The 23,515-nt window shown below is 44.3% G+C and overlaps 2 protein-coding genes across 12 annotated transcripts in view; both read left to right on the forward strand.

Annotated features, from left to right (window-relative positions):
• The window catches only part of cep43 (centrosomal protein 43), a 61,101-nt gene extending 52,363 nt beyond the window's left edge, over positions 1-8,738 (forward strand). For all 10 annotated transcript variants that reach the window (XM_078173577.1, XM_078173580.1, XM_078173582.1 and 7 more), the window contains 5 exons: positions 7,549-7,667; positions 7,780-7,854; positions 8,216-8,249; positions 8,400-8,487; positions 8,577-8,738. In XM_078173577.1, the coding sequence (XP_078029703.1) occupies positions 7,549-7,667; positions 7,780-7,854; positions 8,216-8,249; positions 8,400-8,487; positions 8,577-8,657 (397 nt within the window). In that variant the 3' untranslated portion in view covers positions 8,658-8,738. The remainder of the gene's footprint in view (positions 1-7,548; positions 7,668-7,779; positions 7,855-8,215; positions 8,250-8,399; positions 8,488-8,576) is intronic.
• A 143-nt stretch (positions 8,739-8,881) lies between these two features.
• ccr6a (chemokine (C-C motif) receptor 6a) lies at positions 8,882-22,911 on the forward strand. Of its 2 annotated transcripts, XM_033648559.2 has the most exons (3): positions 8,882-9,679; positions 12,217-12,325; positions 20,418-22,911. In XM_033648559.2, the coding sequence occupies exon 3, from the start codon at positions 20,433-20,435 to the stop codon at positions 21,561-21,563; it is 1,131 nt and encodes a 376-aa protein (XP_033504450.2). In that variant the 5' UTR covers positions 8,882-9,679; positions 12,217-12,325; positions 20,418-20,432; the 3' UTR covers positions 21,564-22,911. The 2 variants fall into 2 exon arrangements, with proteins under 2 accessions (XP_033504450.2, XP_033504454.2); XM_033648563.2 differs by lacking the exon at positions 12,217-12,325.
• Positions 22,912-23,515: the final 604 nt, after the last annotated feature.

Consider the following 23,515-nt stretch of genomic DNA (forward strand, 5'->3'; position numbering starts at 1 on the left):
TGTCTTTCTGTCACAGAAGAGGTTTTAATTTTTATGAGGTTGTTATGCACAACTCCTCTTTGTTTAATTTTAGATTTAAATAATTTAGGTGGTCGGGGGACAGACACCGTTTGTATAAAACTATGAAAACTATGGCTGGGTAACTGAACTAGAAGCTCAGAGAGGCGTATAGGACTGCGTCTCCGAGTCCTGCTCTCAACTCTGGGTTGTCAGGGATTTGATTTACTAATAAAGTTTGCCAGGTTCCTAGAAATGAGAGCAGCTCCATCCAAAGTGGGATGAATGCCGTCTCTCCTAATAAGACCAGGTTTTCCCCAGAAAGTTTGCCAATTATTAACGAAACCCACATCGTTTGCTGGACACCACCTGGACAGCCAGCGATTAAATGATGACATGCGGCTAAACATGTCATTACTGGTCAGATTTGGGAGGGGTCCAGAGAAAACTACGGAGTCCGACATCGTTTTTGCATATTCACACACCGAGGCAATATTAATTTTAGTGACCTCCGATTGGCGTAACCGGGTGTCATTGCCGCCGACGTGAATAACAATCTTACTGAATCTACGTTTAGCTTTAGCCAGCAGTTTTAAATTTGACTCAATGTCGCCCGCTCTGGCCCCAGGGATACATTTGACTATGGCCGCTGGTGTTGCTAACTTCACGTTCCTCAGAATACAGCTGCCAATAACCAGAGTTTTATCCTCAGCGGGTGTGTCGCTGAGTGGGGAAAAGCCGTTGGAAACGTGAACAGGCTGGTGGTGAGCCGTGGGCTTCGGCTTGGAGCTGCGCCTCTCACGAACAGTTACCCAGCCTCCCGGCTGCACGGGAGTTGCCGGAGGACAGTTAGCAGAGGCTAAGGCTATGCTATGTGGCTCCGCACCGGCTACAGGGGGCTGGCTAACTACCGCAGCTACTGAATGGTTTTCCATGGTGTGGAGCCGCGCTTCTAATTCACTAAGCCTCGCCTCCAACGCAGCAAATAAGCTACACTTATTACAATTACCACTGTCGCTAAAGGAGGCAGAGGCATAACTGAACATTTGGCACACCGAGCAAGAAAGAGCAGAAGGAGAAGCCATCGCTAACTGTAAAGCTAATGTAGCTACCAAGGCTAGTAACGTGCAAACAACAGCTAAGAGATTAGCGAGAAAGTCGTAGAAAGGAGGAGAGCTATAAGTGCTTAAACAGAACCACTGTGGGTTAAGACTTGAAGTAGACGTTAAAGCAACTGAAGTGAGAAAGCAGGCTAGCAGAATTCACCAGAGCAGTACAGAGACGCTGTCACAGAAACACCGGAAATGACACAACTCGCTTACTGCAATACGTCAGCACGTCAAATGGATCCAAGAAGCAACCAAAACAAACCCAAGGGTGTGGTGACAGAAAAGAAGTGAGCAACTATAGACCAATCAGCATACTACCTGCTGCTTCTAAAGTGGCTGAAAAAGTAGTTGCAGAACAGTTAGTGGCACATTTTAATAACAAAGATTCATTCCATCCCATGCAGTTCGGATTTAAGAGTAACTACTCCACTGAGACTGCATGTTGCCATTTCCTAGAAGTAATCAAGGCCAAATTAAACAAAGGAGGAGTGGTAGGAGCAGTGTTTCTTGACCTTCAAAAAGCATTTGATACAGTGAACCATCCAATACTTATATCAAAGTTGTCGAAATTCAATCTTTCAGTTAGTGTAGTAAATTGACTGACATCGTATTTATCTGGGCGCTCTCAATGTGTTCGAATAAATAATGATTTTTTTGTCAACAAAATCATGTACAGTGGGTGTGCCTCAAGGCTCTATTCTGGGGCCACTGTTGTTCAGTCTCTACATTAATGATCTCCCATCTGTTTGTGTGGATATTCAAATGTATGCCGATGATACGGTTATATATACCCATGGGAGAAACAGGTGGCCACTAAACTCTCATTGACACTTGATAAAGTTGCCAAATGGCTGGATGATTCGTGTCTTACTTTGAATACTAAGAAAACTGTGACGATGTACTTTGCTAATAAGCAAAAACAAACTGTGTATCCACAGCTCACTGTTAAGGGACAAATGATCAAAAATGTTAATGAAGTCAAATATTTAGGTATGGTTTTGGATTCTAATCTGACTTTTGAAAAACACATTAAGCAGATGAGCAAAAAGGTGAAATATAACATTGTGAAATTTAGACACATAAGAAATTCATTAACAATAGAAGCAGCAAAAACATTTTTGCATGCCATGATCTTTTCACATCTCCATTACTGTATATCCTGCTAGTCCCAGGCCAGTAGGACTGTGCTGAGACCAATTGAGATTCTTTTAAACAGGCTTTAAAAGTTTACGATAGGAAATCCTTAAATTACTATCGTTGTAACATACTGTCCAATCGCAACCTCTTTAGTTTTGAAAATCTCATCCTGTACTCAGAAGTCCGATTGGTATTTAAAATCATTCACAATGCTGCTCCTTCACCACTGAAGAGCTTTTGTCAGGTTCGCTCAGAGCAAATGTCCAGAACCTCTCGATCTACTCTAAATTCAGACCAAAACATCCCTCTGCGGTGTACTGCCCTTGCACAATCTGCTTTTTCATTTACAGCTATTAAACATTTGAATATGCTCCCAGCGCAGCTTAAAACTTGCTCTGATCTCCATTCTTTTTCCCATGGTGTTAAAAAATGGATTCTGTATAACCAATCATGTCAACATTAACTTGACTGTGATATAGATTTTTAATTTCACTGAATGGAGCTTTAACTATAGGCAACCGGATGAATGTGCTTTGTTGTTATTTATATGTTGTAGATTTGTCCATATGACGTGTGTGCCTGAGATTTTATATTGTATGAATGTTTTGTATTCAATGTTGTTTTTAGATTTTGTGCGTACCTACCCAGGGACTACAGATGGAAAGTAGCTAGCTGACAGCTAAATCTGGCACAAAGCATCTTTTCTCATCTGAGATTAATGTTTTTTTTTGTGTGCACTGTCCCTGTCCAATAAAGAGTTAATAATAATAACAGTAACAGTGAGCAGTGACATTAACAGTGAACAGTGATAGTGACAGTAACAATGAGCAGTGACATTGACAGTGACATTAACAGTGAGCAGTGACAGTAACAGTGAACAGTGACAGTGAGCAGTGACATTAACAGTAACGGTGAGCAGTGACATTAACAGTAACAGTGAGCAGTGACATTAACAGTAACGGTGAGCAGTGACATTAACAGTGAGCAGTGACATTAACAGTGAGCAGTGACATTAACAATAATAGTGAGCAGTGACAGTGACATTAACAGTAACAGTGAGCAGTGACAATTACATTAACAATAATAGGGAGCAGTGACAGTGACATTAACAGTGAGCAGTGACATTAACAGTGAGTAGTGACATTAACAGTAACAGTGATCAGCGACATTAACAGTAACAGTGAGAAGTGACAGTATCAGTTACATTAACATTAACAGTGAGAGTGAGCAGTGATTGTGAGCAGTGAGCAGTGACATTAACATTAACAGTGAGAGTGAGCAGTGATTGTGAGCAGTGAGCAGTGACATTAACATTAACAGTGAGCAGTGACAGTGACATTAACACTGAGTAGTGACATTAACAGTAACAGTGAGAAGTGACAGTATCAGTGACATTAACAGTAACAGTGAGAGTGAGCAGTGATTGTGAGCAGTGAGCAGTAACAGTGAGCAGTGACAGTGACATTAACAGTGAGTAGTGACATTAACAGTAACAGTGAGCAGTGACAGTGACATTAACAGTGAGTAGTGACATTAACAGTAACAGTGAGAAGTGACAGTATCAGTGACATTAACAGTAACAGTGAGAGTGAGCAGTGATTGTGAGCAGTGAGCAGTGACAGTGAACAGTGAGTAGTGACATTAACAGTAACAGTGAGAGTGAGCAGTAACAGTGACAGTGACATTAACAGTAACAGTGAGAAGTGACAGTATCAGTGACATTAACAGTAACAGTGAGAGTGAGCAGTGATTGTGAGCAGTGACAGTGAGAGTGAGCAGTGATTGTGAGCAGTAACAGTGAGTAGTGACAGTAACAATGAGCAGTGACAGTAACAATGAGCAGTGACAGTAACAGTGAGCAGTGACATTAACAGTGAACAGTGACAGTATCAATGAGCAGTGACAGTAACAGTAACAGTGAGCAGTGACATTAACAGTGAACAGTGACAGTAACAATGAGCAGTGACAGTAACAGTGAGCAATGACAGTAACAGTGAGCAGTGACATTATCAGTTACAGTGAGCAGTGACAGTGACAATAACAGTAACAGTGAGCAGTGATATTAACAGTGAGTAGTGACATTAACAGTAACAGTGAGCAGTGACAGTGAGCAGTGACAGTAACAGTGAACAGTGACATTAACAGTGATCAGTGATAGTGACAATAACAATGAGCAGTGACATTAACAGTGAGCAGTGACAGTAACAGTGAGCAGTGACATTAACAGTGACAGTAACAATGAGCAGTGACAGTAACAGTGAGCAGTGAGCAGTAACATTAACAGTAACAGTGACAATAACAGTAACAGTTAGCAGTGACATTAACAGTGAGTAGTGACATTAACAGTTAGCAATGACAGTAACAGTTACAGTGAGCAGTATCATTAAAAGTAACAGTGAGCAGTGACAGTCACAAAAACAGTAACAGTGAGCAGTGATATTAACAGTGAGTAGTGACATTAACAGTAACAGTGAGCAGTGACATTAACAGTAACAGTGATCAGTGACATTAACAGTAACAGTGAGAGTGAGCAGTGATTGTGAGTAGTGAGCAGTAACAGTGAGCAGTGACAGTGACATTAACAGTGAGCAGTGACAGTGACATTAACAGTGAACAGTGACATTAACAGTGAACAGTGACAGTAACAATGAGCAGTGACATTAACAGTGAACAGTGACAGTAACAATGAGCAGTGACATTAACAGTGAACAGTGACAGTAACAATGAGCAGTGACAGTAACAGTGAACAGTGACATTAACAGTAACAGTGAGCAGTGACAGTAAGGCCCAATCACAATTCCTATCTTAACCCTCAATCTTAATTCTCAAACTCAACCCTCAATCTCACTAGCCCTCAAAACCAAGTGTTAAGGGCTATCTTGTGACTTTAAAATGGGACACCCCTCAAAGGCAAATACGTCTTAAGACTGTGGGGGGGCAAAACTCTGTCCAGTCTGTCAATTCAAAGAAGAAGAAATATACATCATCAGTAGTCGTCAATAAAAAGATGCGACAATTTTTTTCCCCAACACTTTATTTCAGTTCTTGTACAAAACAAGTAGTGACAGACATGAACAGAACAAATATGCCAGGGTTAAGAGAAAAGAAAAAGAAATAAAATAAACAAATAAATAAATAAAAAAGTTCACCAGCTCAAACCATTAAATTGTTTACATATTTTCAGAGTCTTTATAGCTTTGGAGTTTGTGGAGTGCGGAATGGTTTCGAAGTATTGCTGCATTTCATTCATAAAAATTTTGAACAAGGGTTTTCTGTTACAAAATTTACTCTTATGAATATGGAATTTCGCTAAGATAAGTAGATTAATAATATAGAATTGTTTTTGTTTTGAAATGCTGACATCATAAAATCCAAACAGCACATCTTTGTACAGTAGTGAAAATAGAACATAAATGTTACAACGAATATAATCGGAAAAATCTTTCCAGAAAGTGACAGTATAGGGGCAGCTCCAAAACAAATGTACAGTTACCAAACAATAATCTTCGACAATGCCGTCTGCAGCTGTGCTGATTTCATATTGAAACAGAATGCTTGATCATTAGGGGAACAGTTGCCATTGTGACCGAGAATTATGTTATGAATATGAACAGTTCACAAGTTACAAATTACTCACTCCCATAGTTTTTTTGGAGCCTGCTTGCGTTTTGTAAACTTGTCTTCATTGGTGGCCCTGAAATGAATCAGGGCTTGTGTTTTGTCTGGTGGCCCTGAAATGGAACAGAGATAACAACATTACTTTCTTTTATTATTTTTTTGGGCTACCTGTCAGATATTCGTTAAGTTATTAGTTTAGTTTCATGCAGTATTGCAAGTATTATCACAATGAATACTGTAGTCAACATCCAGCAGAACTGGTGAGGCTGTTTACACAGTCACACAAGTGTTATCTTGTGACTTTCATCCACGTTAACGTTTCACTCGTTGGGTTATAAATTGATATTCAACCAAATAACCTGTACCACAACAACTGACGTAACTTATTCAGTGGAAAGTCACCAGATAATACGATCACTAACGTTAACCTGCAGCTGTAACGTTACCAGCTGCAGACTCTACAGCTACAGGAGATGACACCGTCCGGTCATCTTACAAAAATGTCAATGCAAACATTTCACGTATATTAAAACAACTTAACAACTACATTATCACTGAGAAAAATTACTTTTTGTAACTGAATGACAGCATACTCGGTTATCAGAGAACCAGGGTTACGCGCGGGCTTCGTTAGCTAGCGAAAAGAATATGTATGTTACGCTACAAAGAGGTCTATAGTCCATAAAATGACGTTAAACTAAGATAATGCAATGGTTATCATAATTTTAAAACAACTATTAACGAGGAAAATACTCACATTGATGACTCCGCTTCCTTACGCTTGTCGCCGCCATCTTGCATTGACTGAATCGTCTGTACTCGGCCGGGCTCGGCTGGGCTCGGCGGATGATGCGCAAAGGATTCTGGGATAGCACTCACTACCAAGATACAGCCCTTATTCTTGGCCCTCAACTCAACACTCTGAGAATCGGGACAGCACTAGCACTTCGCGGGAGCGTGGATTTTTGAGACTGAGGGTTAAGATTGAGGGTTAAGATAGGAATTGGGATTGGGCCTAACAGTGAGCAGTGAGAGTGAGAGTGAGCAGTGATTGTGAGCAGTGGGCAGTAACAGTAATCGTCAATGCAATCAATCAATCAATTTTATTTATTAATCCCAATATCACAAATCACAGTTTGCCTCACAGGGCTTTACAGCATACGACATCCCTCTGTCCTTATGACCCTCACAGCGGAATAGTGACAGTGAGCAGTGACAGTAACATTAACAGTGACAGTGGGCAGTAACAGTGAGCAGAGACATTAACAGTGAGCAGTGACAGTAACATTAACAGTGACAGTGGGCAGTAACAGTGAGCAGTGACAGTGGGCAGTAACAGTGAGCAGAGACATTAACAGTGAGCAGTGACAGTAACATTAACAGTGACAGTGGGCAGTAACAGTGAGCAGTGACATTAACATTAACAGTGACAGTGGGCAGTAACAGTGAGCAGAGACATTAACAGTGAGCAGTGACAGTAACATTAACAGTGACAGTGGGCAGTAACAGTGAGCAGAGACATTAACAGTGAGCAGTGACAGTAACATTAACAGTGACAGTGGGCAGTAACAGTGAGCAGAGACATTAACAGTGAGCAGTGACATTAACAGTAACAGTGAGAGTGAGCAGTGATTGTGAGCAGTGGGCAGTAACATTGAGCACAGACTGAGTGCTATTTGTATCCCAGGAAGGTGGAGGCGACAGGGGCCAGAGGGAGTCCAGCAGGGTCCCTGTCAGAGGCCCCGAGACCAGGAGGAGGAGGAGGAGGAGGAAGCAGTGCCTCAGAGCAGAGCCACAGCAGGAACGGTCAGAGCTTAACACTGTTAAAGTTTCATTCTGAACATCCAGGAGTTGTTATAGCGCCCTCTGCAGGATCACCTGCAGCAGGTGTGTCACAGTGTGTGTTTTCTTCCTGCAGGAGCGTTGAACTCCAGACAGCGAGGCTTCAGAGACTCAAAGGCTCCGAATGATCAAACTGGATCTCTACACATTGGTACGATTCAAACCGTCATTACATCACAGCGTCTCCTGCTGCAGCGCTGTAAGGGGACAGTCTGTCCCTCTGCTGGTTCATGTCTCACTCTGCAGGATGAGGTTATGGTGTCTTCATGGTTCTGACCAGTCTGCGTCACTCTGAGTTCAGATAAAGAAACAACCCTTAAACAGAGTTCTGTCCTCTGGAGATCTGAGGAGGACACGTTAACAACATGTGGAGAGGATCTTTAAACAGTATGAATTAAACATGGCTGTAAGAAAGTCAGAAACGTGTGGTCTGTAAAGAGTTAAACCTCAGAGATGAAGACGTGTTGAAATGTTTTAACTTCACTGATAAAACTTTGTTTGAACTTTAACAGATGACGATGTGGAATACGACGATGACTTTAACAGGTAAGGCCGATGATATGCAGCTTCAGTGACATCATCATGCTCAGGATTCATTCTGCTGTATGATGAAGGGATGAAGTTAAAGACGGGATCAGAACCAGTGTCAGTCGGGAAGGATCATCGTTTAACACTGGTTTCCTATGTCTGCTTCAGCCATCGGTCGGACCTGTCCAAGAGCGAGCTCAGCATCGGCGAGGAGATCGAGGAGGTTTCCATCGAGGGACCCGACAACAGCGACAAGGTGATGAGACGGCCTCCTGGTTCAGGTCTGACCTGCGAGTTCTGGTCCTGTAAGTCTTTAACTCCATGTTGTTGGTGTTTGTTCTGCAGTTTGATGAAACCACTCAGGATCTGAGCGTCTCTCAGCTCAGTCACAGTCATGGAGCCGACTACATGGAGGACGTGGCCTGACCTTCCCATCATGCACCTCTTTGTGTCGTCAATATTTGTCTGTACAGCGTCAAGGAGAAAATAAAGTCATTTGTATCCAGAGGCTGTTTGATGGAGAATGATTTCACTGCAAAGCTTCAGTTGTTAGTGACGGAGGATGTTTGAGCCGTGTTCAGTTCCTCTGAGTCAATCTCTGCTGCGTTTAATGACATCACCAGTTTAAACACAGCGAGTTCCCCCTGAGAGGGACCGTCTCCAGAGTCGGACCAGAGCGCACCCGACCACCTCCGAGGGCGGTGACATCAATCTGTGGTCTGAACATATGTACATGTACACACAAACATTTACATGTTGTTGAATTTTAATGTTTCCTGCTTCTGTGTCAAACGCTTTGTAACTGTATGTTTAAAAAATGCTTTGTGAATAAATCATTTATTTAATGAATATTAACATCAGAACACATTTAGACACACACACTTCCACAGTCACACCTCACCATGTTGTTGCTCATTGACGCGTCTCCACGGCAACAGGATACAACTTGTGAGGGGAGGAAATATGTGAAGATTTACTGTGCGGTAACTTTAACTTGTTTTAACCAGTTCTTCCTAAGTAAACCCACAGAATGTTGTGTAAACCTTAGCACATGTATCACACACAGAAACAGCTGTGGGTCACACACACACACACACACACACACACACACCCCCACACACACATACACACACATACACACACACACACACACACACACACCCACACACACATACACACACACACACACACATACACATGAAACATGAGACGAGTTGAAACAGAGAGTGTGTGTGTGTGTGTGTGTGTGTCTGTGTGTGGATGTGAAACCAAAGAGGAAGACTTTCACAAACACACACACACACACACATTTCCCTTTTATCAGCAGAGTGTGTGTTTGATGTCGTGCAGCTGCCTCACCACCACCTCCCCATCATCATCATCATCATCATCATCATCATCATCATCTTCACTTGTTCGAGGGAACCAGCAGCAGATCCAAACTTCAGGTCAGTGAGTTCTGATTTTTACTCATATTTTTACTGTCTGTGTTTCTATCTTTACAGTATGTCTGTCCCTCTGTCCGTCTGCCTCCTTCATTTCTCATTTGCGTCTGTCTCTGAGGACTCTGAGACAGAAATCATGATGTCACTCTGAGTCTGATAAGATCAGTCGGTCTCTCTGGTGTCAGTTTATCTTGAAAATCAGCAGGCTGTGAAGTGTAATCGATGATGTTTTATTAAAGTGCTTCAGAAAGAAACAGACGAAGACACAAAGACAAAGATTCATATCCAGCTGCTCTGTGAATCTGCTGCACAGAAACCAAACTGAAAAATAAAATCATTTAAAACTAATTTTAACACCATCTTTAACATCGGCAGAGTTTTACACTTTGTCTCGTTGAGTCAGAGCAGTTTGATTTCTTCAGTCACAGATTTATCAGATCATGATCAGCTGATCAGACGCACCTGCTGCTGCTGATGGACACAAACTAAAGATTCAACATGTTATTAAAGCTTAAAGCAGCTGTTACTATGGAAACATACAGAGTCTTATCTCGACAGTTAATTTGTCATCTGTTAATAGAAAACATCACACACACACAGAAAATATAAAACAGATTTCAGTGATTATAAAAAAAAAACTGCAGCTGTAGAATTTAGATTTGCAAATAAAAACTGGACTCAAATATCTGAAAGTTTTAAATGTTAGAAATTCACTGGTGATTTTTATTTATCTGTAAATTAATTACATTTAAATTAAATGTGTGTAATTTGTGCAGATGTGTTTTATATTTGCTGAATATTTTTGTGAGTTTACAGATCTCTGTATTTGTGTGTGTGTGGAAGTTGTTTCAAATTCACAGATGGACACATGAACACACGGACTGTTCACGAGACTCAAACATCTGAATTTATTTAAATAAAATGTTTTCACTCAGTCTGAAACATGTACCTGTCACGTACCTGTACAGGTGAGCTGCTACAGGCAAGTCAGCAGGTTTAATGAAGACGTCAGTGAGCAGACTAAAGTTTGAAATACTTTGAAACTGAACTCTGATAAGCTGCAGTCAGAATATGATAATAATATTCAGACTGCAGCTGCTGTGTTTCCTGACTTCTCTCCGACACGTTCGGCTGTCTCAGGTTACCGAGACTCATCAACAGAAAAATTACTGAGTTGTGTGTCTGATCCATCATCATGGTAACACCTGGGCTGCTGTGAGGGTGTCAGTACAGCCATAAATGTTCCCGTCAGCAGTGTGGACATGTCGCTCTGAGCCGAATGCCATCAGGTTTCAGCTCGTCAAACACTTGTCTGACACGTCTGAATGTAAAGAGAAGCTTCATGTGAACAGGTGACGGAATAATGTGACTCGGTTCACAGGTTTGAATCAACTAGTTCAGACGTGTTTCGGTCAACACGTCACATCGAGTAACATCAAGTCAATCGAGTCACATCTACACAGAGGACGTTTAGTGTAGTGGATGAGTCCTGCAGGTTTCTATCAGAGCTCATCACACACAGTTTAAAATGATCAGAACTGGGACCAAGTCAGCACTCTGCAAGTCACCTGTAAGTCCCATTTACAGTTAAGTCACGTCAATCTCCACGTTGACGAGACGACTCACCTGAAGGAGAACAGGAAGTGACTCTGCAGACGGACCTTCAGCGGACAGGCTGGACCGAGTGTAACCTGTGTACCTGGTTTGACTCAGCCTCTCACTACACTGGGGCCACACTGAGGCCACATTGTCTGCTGAGCAGCACAGCCAGGCTGCAGCTCATTGACCTGAATATCCATTGACGTTGATCCTCAGAAACTGAACTCAGTCTGATGATGTCACACTCAGTCTCATGAGGTCACACAGTCTCATGATGTCACAGTCAGTCTCATGAGGTCACACTCAGTCTCATGAGGTCACACTCAGTCTGATGATGTCACACTCAGTCTCATGAGGTCACACAGTCTCATGATGTCACACTCAGTCTCATGATGTCACACTCAGTCTCATGAGGTCACACTCAGTCTCATGAGGTCACACTCAGTCTGATGATGTCACACTCAGTCTCATGAGGTCACACAGTCTCATGATGTCACACTCAGTCTCATGAGGTCACACTCAGTCTCATGACATCACACTCAGTCTGATGATGTCACACTCAGTCTCATGACGTCACACTCAGTCTCATGATGTCACACTCAGTCTGATGATGTCACACTCAGTCTCATGACGTCACACTCAGTCTCATGATGTCACACTCAGTCTGATGATGTCACACTCAGTCTCATGATGTCACACTCAGTCTGATGACGTCACACTCAGTCTCATGAGGTCACACTCAGTCTCAACTTTATTCGTATTCAGATAAACTCAATATTAAAATATTTTATTCAGAATAAATATTAATGTTTTTAGTCGCTGATATTTAAACGTGAAAGTTTTCGGAGACCCGTTTCTGTCTGTCCAGTTTGAAAATCTGTGTCAGGAACATAAAATCTAAACCTGACGATGTCTCTGTTTGTTTGTTTGTTTGACTTCAGCTGACATTTGAAATACGGGAAGTCAGACGGGACAAACTGAGCTACTGTCAACGTCCACAGAGCAGAAGTACAGAGCAGGAACAACCAGGTGTTTGAGGAACTGTCAGCTGTGAGTAAAAAAGAGTGTTTATCAGCAGTTTGACAGAAGAGCTGTGACATCATTCTGTGTCCACTGTCTGACTGTAAATGTCCTCTACATGTAGAGACTCACATGTCCCACTGTCTGACTGTAAATGTCCTCTACATGTAGAGACTCACATGTCCCACTGTCTGACTGTAAATGTCCTCTACATGTAGAGACTCACATGTCCCACTGTCTGACTGTAAATGTCCTCTACATGTAGAGACTCACATGTCCCACTGTCTGACTGTAAATGTCCTCTACATGTAGAGTCTCACATGTCCCACTGTCTGACTGTAAATGTCCTCTACATGTAGAGACTCACATGTCCCACTGTCTGACTGTAAATGTCCTCTACATGTAGAGACTCACATGTCCCACTGTCTGACTGTAAATGTCCTCTACATGTAGAGACTCACATGTCCCACTGTCTGACTGTAAATGTCCTCTACATGTAGAGACTCACATGTCCCACTGTCTCACATGTCCCACTGTCTGACTGTAAATGTCCTCTACATGTAGAGACTCACATGTCCCACTGTCTGACTGTAAATGTCCTCTACATGTAGAGACTCACATGTCCCACTGTCTGACTGTAAATGTCCTCTACATGTAGAGACTCACATGTCCCACTGTGTCACATGTCCTACTGTCTGACTGTAAATGTCCTCTACATGTAGAGTCTCACATGTCCCACTGTCTGACTGTAAATGTCCTCTACATGTAGAGACTCACATGTCCCACTGTCTGACTGTAAATGTCCTCTACATGTAGAGACTCACATGTCCCACTGTCTGACTGTAAATGTCCTCTACATGTAGAGACTCACATGTCCCACTGTCTCACATGTCCCACTGTCTGACTGTAAATGTCCTCTACATGTAGAGACTCACATGTCCCACTGTCTGACTGTAAATGTCCTCTACATGTAGAGACTCACATGTCCCACTGTCTGACTGTAAATGTCCTCTACATGTAGAGACTCACATGTCCCACTGTGTCACATGTCCTACTGTCTGACTGTAAATGTCCTCTACATGTAGAGTCTCACATGTCCCACTGTCTGACTGTAAATGTCCTCTACATGTAGAGACTCACATGTCCCACTGTCTGACTGTAAATGTCCTCTACATGTAGAGACTCACATGTCCCACTGTCTCACATGTCCCACTGTCTGACTGTAAATGTCCTCTACATGTAGAGACTCACATGTCCCACTGTCTGACTGTAAATGTCCTCTACATGTAGAGACTCACATGTCCCACTGTCTGACTGTAAATGTCCTCTACATGTAGAGACTCACATGTCCCACTGTCTCACATGTCCCACTGTCTGACTGTAAATGTCCTCTACATGTAGAGACTCACATGTCCCACTGTCTGACTGTAAATGTCCTCTACATGTAGAGACTCACATGTCCCACTGTCTGACTGTAAATGTCCTCTACATGTAGAGTCTCACATGTCCCACTGTCTGACTGTAAATGTTCTCTACATGTAGAGACTCACATGTCCCACTGTCTCACATGTCCCACTGTCTGACTGTAAATGTCCTCTACATGTAGAGTCTCACATGTCCCACTGTCTGACTGTAAATGTCCTCTACATGTAGAGACTCACATGTCCCACTGTCTCACATGTCCCACTGTCTGACTGTAAATGTCCTCTACATGTAGAGACTCACATGTCCCACTGTCTGACTGTAAATGTCCTCTACATGTAGAGGCTCACATGTCCCACTGTCTGACTGTAAATGTCCTCTACATGTAGAGTCTCACATGTCCCACTGTCTGACTGTAAATGTCCTCTACATGTAGAGACTCACATGTCCCACTGTCTGACTGTAAATGTTCTCTACATGTAGAGTCTCACATGTCCCACTGTCTGACTGTAAATGTCCTCTACATGTAGAGTCTCACATGTCCCACTGTCTGACTGTAAATGTTCTCTACATGTAGAGTCTCACATGTCCCACTGTGTCACATGTCCCACTGTCTGACTGTAAATGTCCTCTACATGTAGAGACTCACATGTCCCACTGTCTGACTGTAAATGTCCTCTACATGTAGAGACTCACATGTCCCACTGTCTGACTGTAAATGTTCTCTACATGTAGAGTCTCACATGTCCCACTGTCTGACTGTAAATGTCCTCTACATGTAGAGACTCACATGTCCCACTGTCTGACTGTAAATGTCCTCTACATGTAGAGACTCACATGTCCCACTGTCTCACATGTCCCACTGTCTGACTGTAAATGTCCTCTACATGTAGAGACTCACATGTCCCACTGTCTGACTGTAAATGTCCTCTACATGTAGAGACTCACATGTCCCACTGTCTGACTGTAAATGTCCTCTACATGTAGAGTCTCACATGTCCCACTGTCTGACTGTAAATGTCCTCTACATGTAGAGACTCACATGTCCCACTGTCTGACTGTAAATGTCCTCTACATGTAGAGTCTCACATGTCCCACTGTCTGACTGTAAATGTCCTCTACATGTAGAGTCTCACATGTCCCACTGTCTGACTGTAAATGTCCTCTACATGTAGAGACTCACATGTCCCACTGTCTGACTGTAAATGTCCTCTACATGTAGAGTCTCACATGTCCCACTGTCTGACTGTAAATGTCCTCTACATGTAGAGACTCACATGTCCCACTGTCTCACATGTCCCACTGTCTGACTGTAAATGTCCTCTACATGTAGAGACTCACATGTCCCACTGTGTCACATGTCCCACTGTCTGACTGTAAATGTCCTCTACATGTAGAGACTCACATGTCCCACTGTCTCACATGTCCCACTGTCTGACTGTAAATGTCCTCTACATGTAGAGACTCACATGTCCCACTTGTCACATGTCCCACTGTCTGACTGTAAATGTCCTCTACATGTAGAGACTCACATGTCCCACTGTCTGACTGTAAATGTCCTCTACATGTAGAGTCTCACATGTCCCACTGTCTGACTGTAAATGTCCTCTACATGTAGAGACTCACATGTCCCACTGTCTCACATGTCCCACTGTCTGACTGTAAATGTCCTCTACATGTAGAGACTCACATGTCCCACTGTCTCACATGTCCCACTGTCTGACTGTAAATGTCATCTACATGTAGAGACTCACATGTCCCACTGTCTCACATGTCCCACTGTCTGACTGTATATGTCATCTACATGTAGAGACTCACATGTCCCACTGTCTCACATGTCCCACTGTCTGACTGTAAATGTCCTCTACATGTAGAGACTCACATGTCCCACTGTCTCACATGTCCCACTGTCTGACTGTAAATGTCCTCTACATGTAGAGACTCACATGTCCCACTGTCTCACATGTCCCACTGTCTGACTGTAAATGTCATCTACATGTAGAGACTCACATGTCCCACTGTCTCACATGTCCCACTGTCTGACTGTATATGTCATCTACATGTAGAGACTCACATGTCCCACTGTCTCACATGTCCCACTGTCTGACTGTAAATGTCCTCTACATGTAGAGACTCACATGTCCCACTGTCTGACTGTAAATGTCCTCTACATGTAGAGTCTCACATGTCCCACTGTCTGACTGTAAATGTCCTCTACATGTAGAGACTCACATGTCCCACTGTCTCACATGTCCCACTGTCTGACTGTAAATGTCCTCTACATGTAGAGACTCACATGTCCCACTGTCTCACATGTCCCACTGTCTGACTGTATATGTCATCTACATGTAGAGACTCACATGTCCCACTGTCTCACATGTCCCACTGTCTGACTGTAAATGTCCTCTACATGTAGAGACTCACATGTCCCACTGTCTCACATGTCCCACTGTCTGACTGTAAATGTCATCTACATGTAGAGACTCACATGTCCCACTGTCTCACATGTCCCACTGTCTGACTGTATATGTCATCTACATGTAGAGACTCACATGTCCCACTGTCTCACATGTCCCACTGTCTGACTGTAAATGTCCTCTACATGTAGAGACTCACATGTCCCACTGTCTGACTGTAAATGTCCTCTACATGTAGAGTCTCACATGTCCCACTGTCTGACTGTAAATGTCCTCTACATGTAGAGACTCACATGTCCCACTGTCTCACATGTCCCACTGTCTGACTGTAAATGTCCTCTACATGTAGAGACTCACATGTCCCACTGTCTCACATGTCCCACTGTCTGACTGTAAATGTCCTCTACATGTAGAGACTCACATGTCCCACTGTCTCACATGTCCCACTGTCTGACTGTATATGTCATCTACATGTAGAGACTCACATGTCCCACTGTCTCACATGTCCCACTGTCTGACTGTAAATGTCCTCTACATGTAGAGACTCACATGTCCCACTGTCTCACATGTCCCACTGTCTGACTGTAAATGTCCTCTACATGTAGAGACTCACATGTCCCACTGTCTCACATGTCCCACTGTCTGACTGTATATGTCATCTACATGTAGAGACTCACATGTCCCACTGTCTCACATGTCCCACTGTCTGACTGTAAATGTCCTCTACATGTAGAGACTCACATGTCCAACTGTCTCACATGTCCCACTGTCTGACTGTAAATGTCCTCTACATGTAGAGACTCACATGTCCCACTGTCTCACATGTCCCACTGTCTGACTGTAAATGTCCTCTACATGTAGAGACTCACATGTCCCACTTGTCACATGTCCCACTGTCTGACTGTAAATGTCCTCTACATGTAGAGACTCACATGTCCCACTGTCTGACTGTAAATGTCCTCTACATGTAGAGTCTCACATGTCCCACTGTCTGACTGTAAATGTCCTCTACATGTAGAGACTCACATGTCCCACTGTCTCACATGTCCCACTGTCTGACTGTAAATGTCCTCTACATGTAGAGACTCACATGTCCCACTGTCTCACATGTCCCACTGTCTGACTGTAAATGTCATCTACATGTAGAGACTCACATGTCCCACTGTCTCACATGTCCCACTGTCTGACTGTATATGTCATCTACATGTAGAGACTCACATGTCCCACTGTCTCACATGTCCCACTGTCTGACTGTAAATGTCCTCTACATGTAGAGACTCACATGTCCCACTGTCTGACTGTAAATGTCCTCTACATGTAGAGTCTCACATGTCCCACTGTCTGACTGTAAATGTCCTCTACATGTAGAGACTCACATGTCCCACTGTCTCACATGTCCCACTGTCTGACTGTAAATGTCCTCTACATGTAGAGACTCACATGTCCCACTGTCTCACATGTCCCACTGTCTGACTGTAAATGTCCTCTACATGTAGAGACTCACATGTCCCACTGTCTCACATGTCCCACTGTCTGACTGTATATGTCATCTACATGTAGAGACTCACATGTCCCACTGTCTCACATGTCCCACTGTCTGACTGTAAATGTCCTCTACATGTAGAGACTCACATGTCCCACTGTCTCACATGTCCCACTGTCTGACTGTATATGTCATCTACATGTAGAGACTCACATGTCCCACTGTCTCACATGTCCTACTGTCTGACTGTAAATGTCCTCTACATGTAGAGACTCACATGTCCCACTGTCTCACATGTCCCACTGTCTGACTGTAAATGTCCTCTACATGTAGAGACTCACATGTCCCACTGTCTGACTGTAAATGTCCTCTACATGTAGAGACTCACATGTCCCACTGTCTCACATGTCCCACTGTCTGACTGTAAATGTCCTCTACATGTAGAGACTCACATGTCCCACTGTCTCACATGTCCCACTGTCTGACTGTAAATGTCCTCTACATGTAGAGACTCACATGTCCCACTGTCTCACATGTCCCACTGTCTGACTGTAAATGTCCTCTACATGTAGAGACTCACATGTCCCACTGTGTCACATGTCCTACTGTCAAACCACCACGTCACAGCTCACTGGGTCTGAGCTCTCCATGTTTGAAACTGTTGATACGTCAGGTGAATAACGTGGTGTTAATAACGTGGAGTTAATGAGAGGCGTCGCGACACAGTTTCCAGACTTCTTCAGGACATAAATGACTGTTTGGTTCAGTCTGATGTAAAAAAGCAGCTTCAGTATTTAAATGATATGAAAGTGGCACAGACGTCAGCGTGTTTGAGCTTCACAGTTTGTTGGGGTTTGTTCCAGTTGTGGTCGGCTGAGGTGGTGCGTATTTGTTCTCAGGTATCTGAACGCTGACAGGAAGTCTGCAGAAAACAGGTCAGTTGGGTCTGAAGCGTCGGAGTGACCCACTTCATATGTAATGTGTGGTTTGTGCTCTCCTCATGGCTTCACCTCACATCACTTCAGACAACTCAAGGTTTGTTCTCAGAGTCGCTGCTCAACATGCTGAGGAGGATTAAATGACTTCAGATCAGTGAAGGAGCGATGGAGAGGACATAGATAACTGAGAGTTAAAGAAGCAAACAAAGAAAAAGAAAAACAATAAAACCTTTGTAGAAAGGTTTAAATGTCTTTGTGTCATTAAGATAAAAGGTTTCTTTGACGTCGACAATTTTAAGGATAAAGATTTTACACGCTGAGTGTCTCTGTCCCTCTCAGACTGTGGACACGTGTCTGTGTCTCATCTCCTGTTAATCGGTGTTTTTATTCACTTGTTCATTTGTTGTTACTCCTTGTTTATTTGACCTGTGATGTCATCATCTGGGTCACATGAAGGCCTCTGTTTGGTTCCTGCTACGATCCAGGTGGGGTCACACCTGTGTCGTGACGCAGACCTGCAGCGATCCAAACATGTCGGCTCTGTTAATGATTCACTCACTCGTTAATACTTCCTCCTTTGATTTCTGTATTTATGGACTGTCTGAACTGATCAGTGTGTGTTTGACAGTAAGGTCAACTCTTCTCTGATCTCAGTGTATTAACATGTTAACATGAGGAGTCAGACACCACATCAGGTTTCCTCACACAGACCCAGAGACTCACCAGGACTCACTTTTTATCTGTCGAAATGTTGGAAATGTTTTTACACTGGAGAAAATATAGATTGTGTTTTCCATCACCAACAGTCACCTGAATCGATATGTTACACGTGTATGTTGTTAGCGGACATGTTGAAACTTTATGTCTGAAAAACGTGTGGTTTTATTTAAGCACAAACACCACCTGCTCATGGTGTTTGAGGTTAAAGTACTCAGTTTTCGTGGCACAGTCACAGCTGGAAACACAAACACCAGCATGAACAGTGTCTGCAGGCTCACACCCTCCAGCCTCTCCTCCACCTCCTGATGCAGTCAGCTCAGTCACTGCGTCACTTCACAAACACTGAGATGACACGTATGGAACATACAGATGTACAAATGTACGTGAGCTCTGCAGAAGCAGAAACAGAGACTGAGACAGTTTCTCCTGTGAGAGAGACTGAACTGTAGGAAATCTTCTGATGACCAGGACGGAAAATTAAACCTGTTTGAAGACAGATTTAAAACTGACACTGTATCACATTGGACGTTTGTCCCTCCACTGTGGGACATGTGAGACTCTACATGTAGAGGACATTTACAGTCAGACAGTAGGACATGTGAGACAGTGGGACATGTGAGTCTCTACATGTAGAGGACATTTACAGTCAGACAGTGGGATAAAAAATACCAAACTCGTATTAAAGGTTGTCGATAATTAAGCTCCGCCCCTGCTTTGAATCAACGCTTCTTTATCTTCTGGATGTGTCCTGACTGTCGTCCAGCCACTCCTCAGAAACCTGCTCCTTTCCATCTGACCGCAACAAGTACAGACCAGTTTGTAAGCTGCGCTAACGAGCTGCCGGCTGTAGCTGCAGATTTACTGTAATATACATTTTACATAAGCAGAGATGACTCATCAGATAATGCCTCGGATCAGTTGTTCTGTAAATGTCCCGTCAGTCTGCAGCTCACTGTCGCCAAGATTTTCTCTGTTTAGTCCTCATTCATTCATGTTCAGTCCTCATCCATTCATCTGTTTTCACTCATCTTAGCTCCCAAACACCCCTCATTCATGTTAGTTCCCTACTCTCGTCTCAGTTGTACTCAGACCTCATCAGTGCTCAGTCTGATGTTCTGTCTCTCTTGTGTCTTTGTTTACAGTAGAAGAAGAAGAAGATGAACCACGCCAACCAATCAGATTACAACTACAGCGACGATTATGACTACGACCTGGTTGGACCTTGTTCTCACCAGAACAACCAGAGCGTGGAGCTGGTGGTCGGCCCGTACATCCACTCCATCATCTGCATCCTGGGCTTTGTTGGGAACTGCCTGGTGATCGTCACCTACGCCTTCTACAAGAGGACCAAATCCATGACCGACGTCTACCTGCTCAACGTGGCCATCGCAGACCTGCTGTTCGTGGTGTCGCTGCCTCTCATCGTCTACAATGAGCTGTCGTCGTGGTCGATGGGGCCGGTGGCCTGCAAGCTGCTGCGCGGCTCCTACAGCGTGAACCTGTACAGCGGCATGCTGCTGCTCGCCTGCATCAGCACCGACCGCTACATCGCCATTGTCCAGGCCCGCCGCAGCTTCAGGCTGCGCTCGCTGCCGTACAGCCGCCTCATCTGCGCCATCGTTTGGGCCGCCGCCTTACTGCTGTCCTTCCCCACCTTCTACTTCTACAACTGGTACGAGCCGTCCCACAGCAAGGACGCCTTCATGGACGAGGGCGAGGGCAGCAACCAGACGTCCAGGCCTCCAGCTTACGTCTGCGAGTTCAAGTTCATGGACAACACCACGGCCCGGAAGACCAAGGTAGCCGTCCCCAGCACCCAGCTGGCCGCGGGCTTCTTCCTGCCGCTGCTCATCATGGTCTTCTGCTACACCGCCATCATCGTCACGCTGCTGAAAGCCAAAAACTTCCAGCGGCACAAGGCGGTGCGGGTGGTGTTCGCCGTGGTGGCGGTGTTTATCGTCTGCCACCTGCCCTACAACATCACCCTGCTCTACGAGACTGCAGTCATGTTCGAGCTGCAGACGTGCGAAGACTCGGACATCCTGCAGATGGTCAAGACGGTGACGCAGAGCATCGCCTACCTGCACTGCTGCCTGAACCCGGTGCTATACGCCTTCGTGGGGGTGAAGTTCAGGAACCACTTCAGGAGGATCGTCCAGGACCTGTGGTGTCTGGGGAAGAGGTACATCGCCCCGCGCCGCTTCTCCAGGGTCACCTCCGAGGTCTATGTGTCCACCCGCCGCTCAGTGGACGGATCCAGTGAAAACGGCTCATCTTTCATCATGTGAGGACGCCCGGCAGATTCAGCCGGGGATGTCTGGAGCTGAGCCTGAGCCCTGCTGTTCTCTGGAGGTCCAAACTGGACTCAGTTTGTTCTCATGTGTCAAGCTTCAGGCTTAGTCAGAAGATCAGGAGAGAAATCTGACAGCTTTAAAATGATTTAAAACACCAGACGTGTCATGTTTTGTTTGTAAATGTGAAATCCTGCAAAGTTTTACGTCCTCAGGATTAAAAAACTGTAGAAATGAAACAACCTGAGAAGGAAACGTGATCAGCTAGAGACGAACGCTGTGACTAAACATCGCTTTGCTTTAAAGAGTCCAGAAACTAAGAGTTAAAGATTTATTTTTTTACCAGCTGTTTCTCAAGTTGACACTGTGTGACTCTCTTCAATATAATTTCTGTATCCTACTGACTTTTTGTAAAGGACCTGATCTCAGCAGGTCATTGGTCTAAGTGTTACCTTCAGATTCTGAACCTTCGCGTTTAACGTTCAGGAAACATGAAGGTTTGGGTTCAGTGTTGAAAAGGTCGAAAGGTCAAAAAGTCCTTTGTCGTGTTTAAGTCGGTTTTTACTTTTTCCATATTGATCTAAAGGTTGGCACGGTGGTGCAGTGGTTAGTGCTGTCGCCTCACAGCAAGAGGGTTCAAACCCAGTGTGGGGGAGCTCGTCTGTGCTCCCACATGTTCTCCCCGTGTCAGCGAGTCGGCGGTGTGGCGCAACACGTTCTCAACCCAACTCATCAGATAGCACTGTTCTGTCAGTGAGCCGACACGTCAACATAAAGTGCAACACACACTGCCACCGGCGCGGCGCTGTGGCCGTCAAGGGCCGCCCCCCAACACACACTGGCAGCGGCGCGCAGCGGCACCATCAACATGTATTTCCCACCCCAGCCCTCTAGGTGGCTGTACCTACACTAGTTGCCACGGTTGCCAACTGCTAGTAACAGAAGAAGAGGAAAAACTTTGAGGCAACAACAACTTGAATTTCATGGGTGAGTTTCTTATCAAAGTCGTCTTATTAAAAATTTGAAACAACCGGAGTTGATCCTACGAGACGAGACGTACATAAAAGGCTTTTCTCGCAGCGCTGCCATGAGCGCCGGCCGCGCTGGAAATAGAGCAGTGGGCTGAAGCAGAGCGGCGCGGCGCGTCAGCCGGCACCAGTGTGGGTTGGTTCATAGAATATAATGGAGGCGGGCATTTTGACGCGCGGCGTACGGCAGCGGTGTGCGTTGCACTTAAGATGCTCTACGTTTCCTCCTGTGTCGGTGTGCGACATTCAGGGACAGTCTGTCAGTTTGTGCTTGTTACATGCATCGTGTCTTTTCAAAATAAACTTCTGTTTTCACAGGAAGTGTACAGTTTCTGTCTGTTACATGCATAAAGTCTTTTTAAAAATAAGCAAACTTTTTTTGTTTTCTTCAGTTTAATGAAAGCAGCTGATCAGGGTTAGAAAGAAACACCAGACACTATTATTTACACCCTGTGTGCAGCATTTACAGTCCAGCTGGTGTCACCTTCACCTGCTGCCAACAGCTGACACTGACTCATGTTTGCAAATGTCAAATTAAGGATTTATACAGAAAACATGTTGTGTTCAGGCACATGATGCATTAAAGTGAAGTCCCAGTCAGTGGGAGATGAACCCACCCACACGCCTGCTGACTGGTGGACATGCAGGGAGATGATCTTCATCAGTCGACAGTGTTTCTAACTGAACGAAGCGTCTCCTCTGACTCGCATCATCTTATGGCAGTCGACACACCCAAATATAAAACACTGATAAATCTGTAACATGGAAACAAAACCAGCTCCTTTAAGAAGGAGAAGAACAAAGAGGAAGTGTGCGGTACTGGTCAGATATCCAGTGATGGTGAGCCGTGGTTTCAGCAGCACGCCGTCAACACCTGTTTAAAGTCAGAGTCAGAGTTCAGTTTATGGAACAGTGCTTTTG

The sequence above is a fragment of the Epinephelus lanceolatus genome, chromosome 13, assembly GCF_041903045.1.
Source record: "Epinephelus lanceolatus isolate andai-2023 chromosome 13, ASM4190304v1, whole genome shotgun sequence".
In the NCBI taxonomy this organism is placed as follows: domain Eukaryota; kingdom Metazoa; phylum Chordata; class Actinopteri; order Perciformes; family Serranidae; genus Epinephelus; species Epinephelus lanceolatus.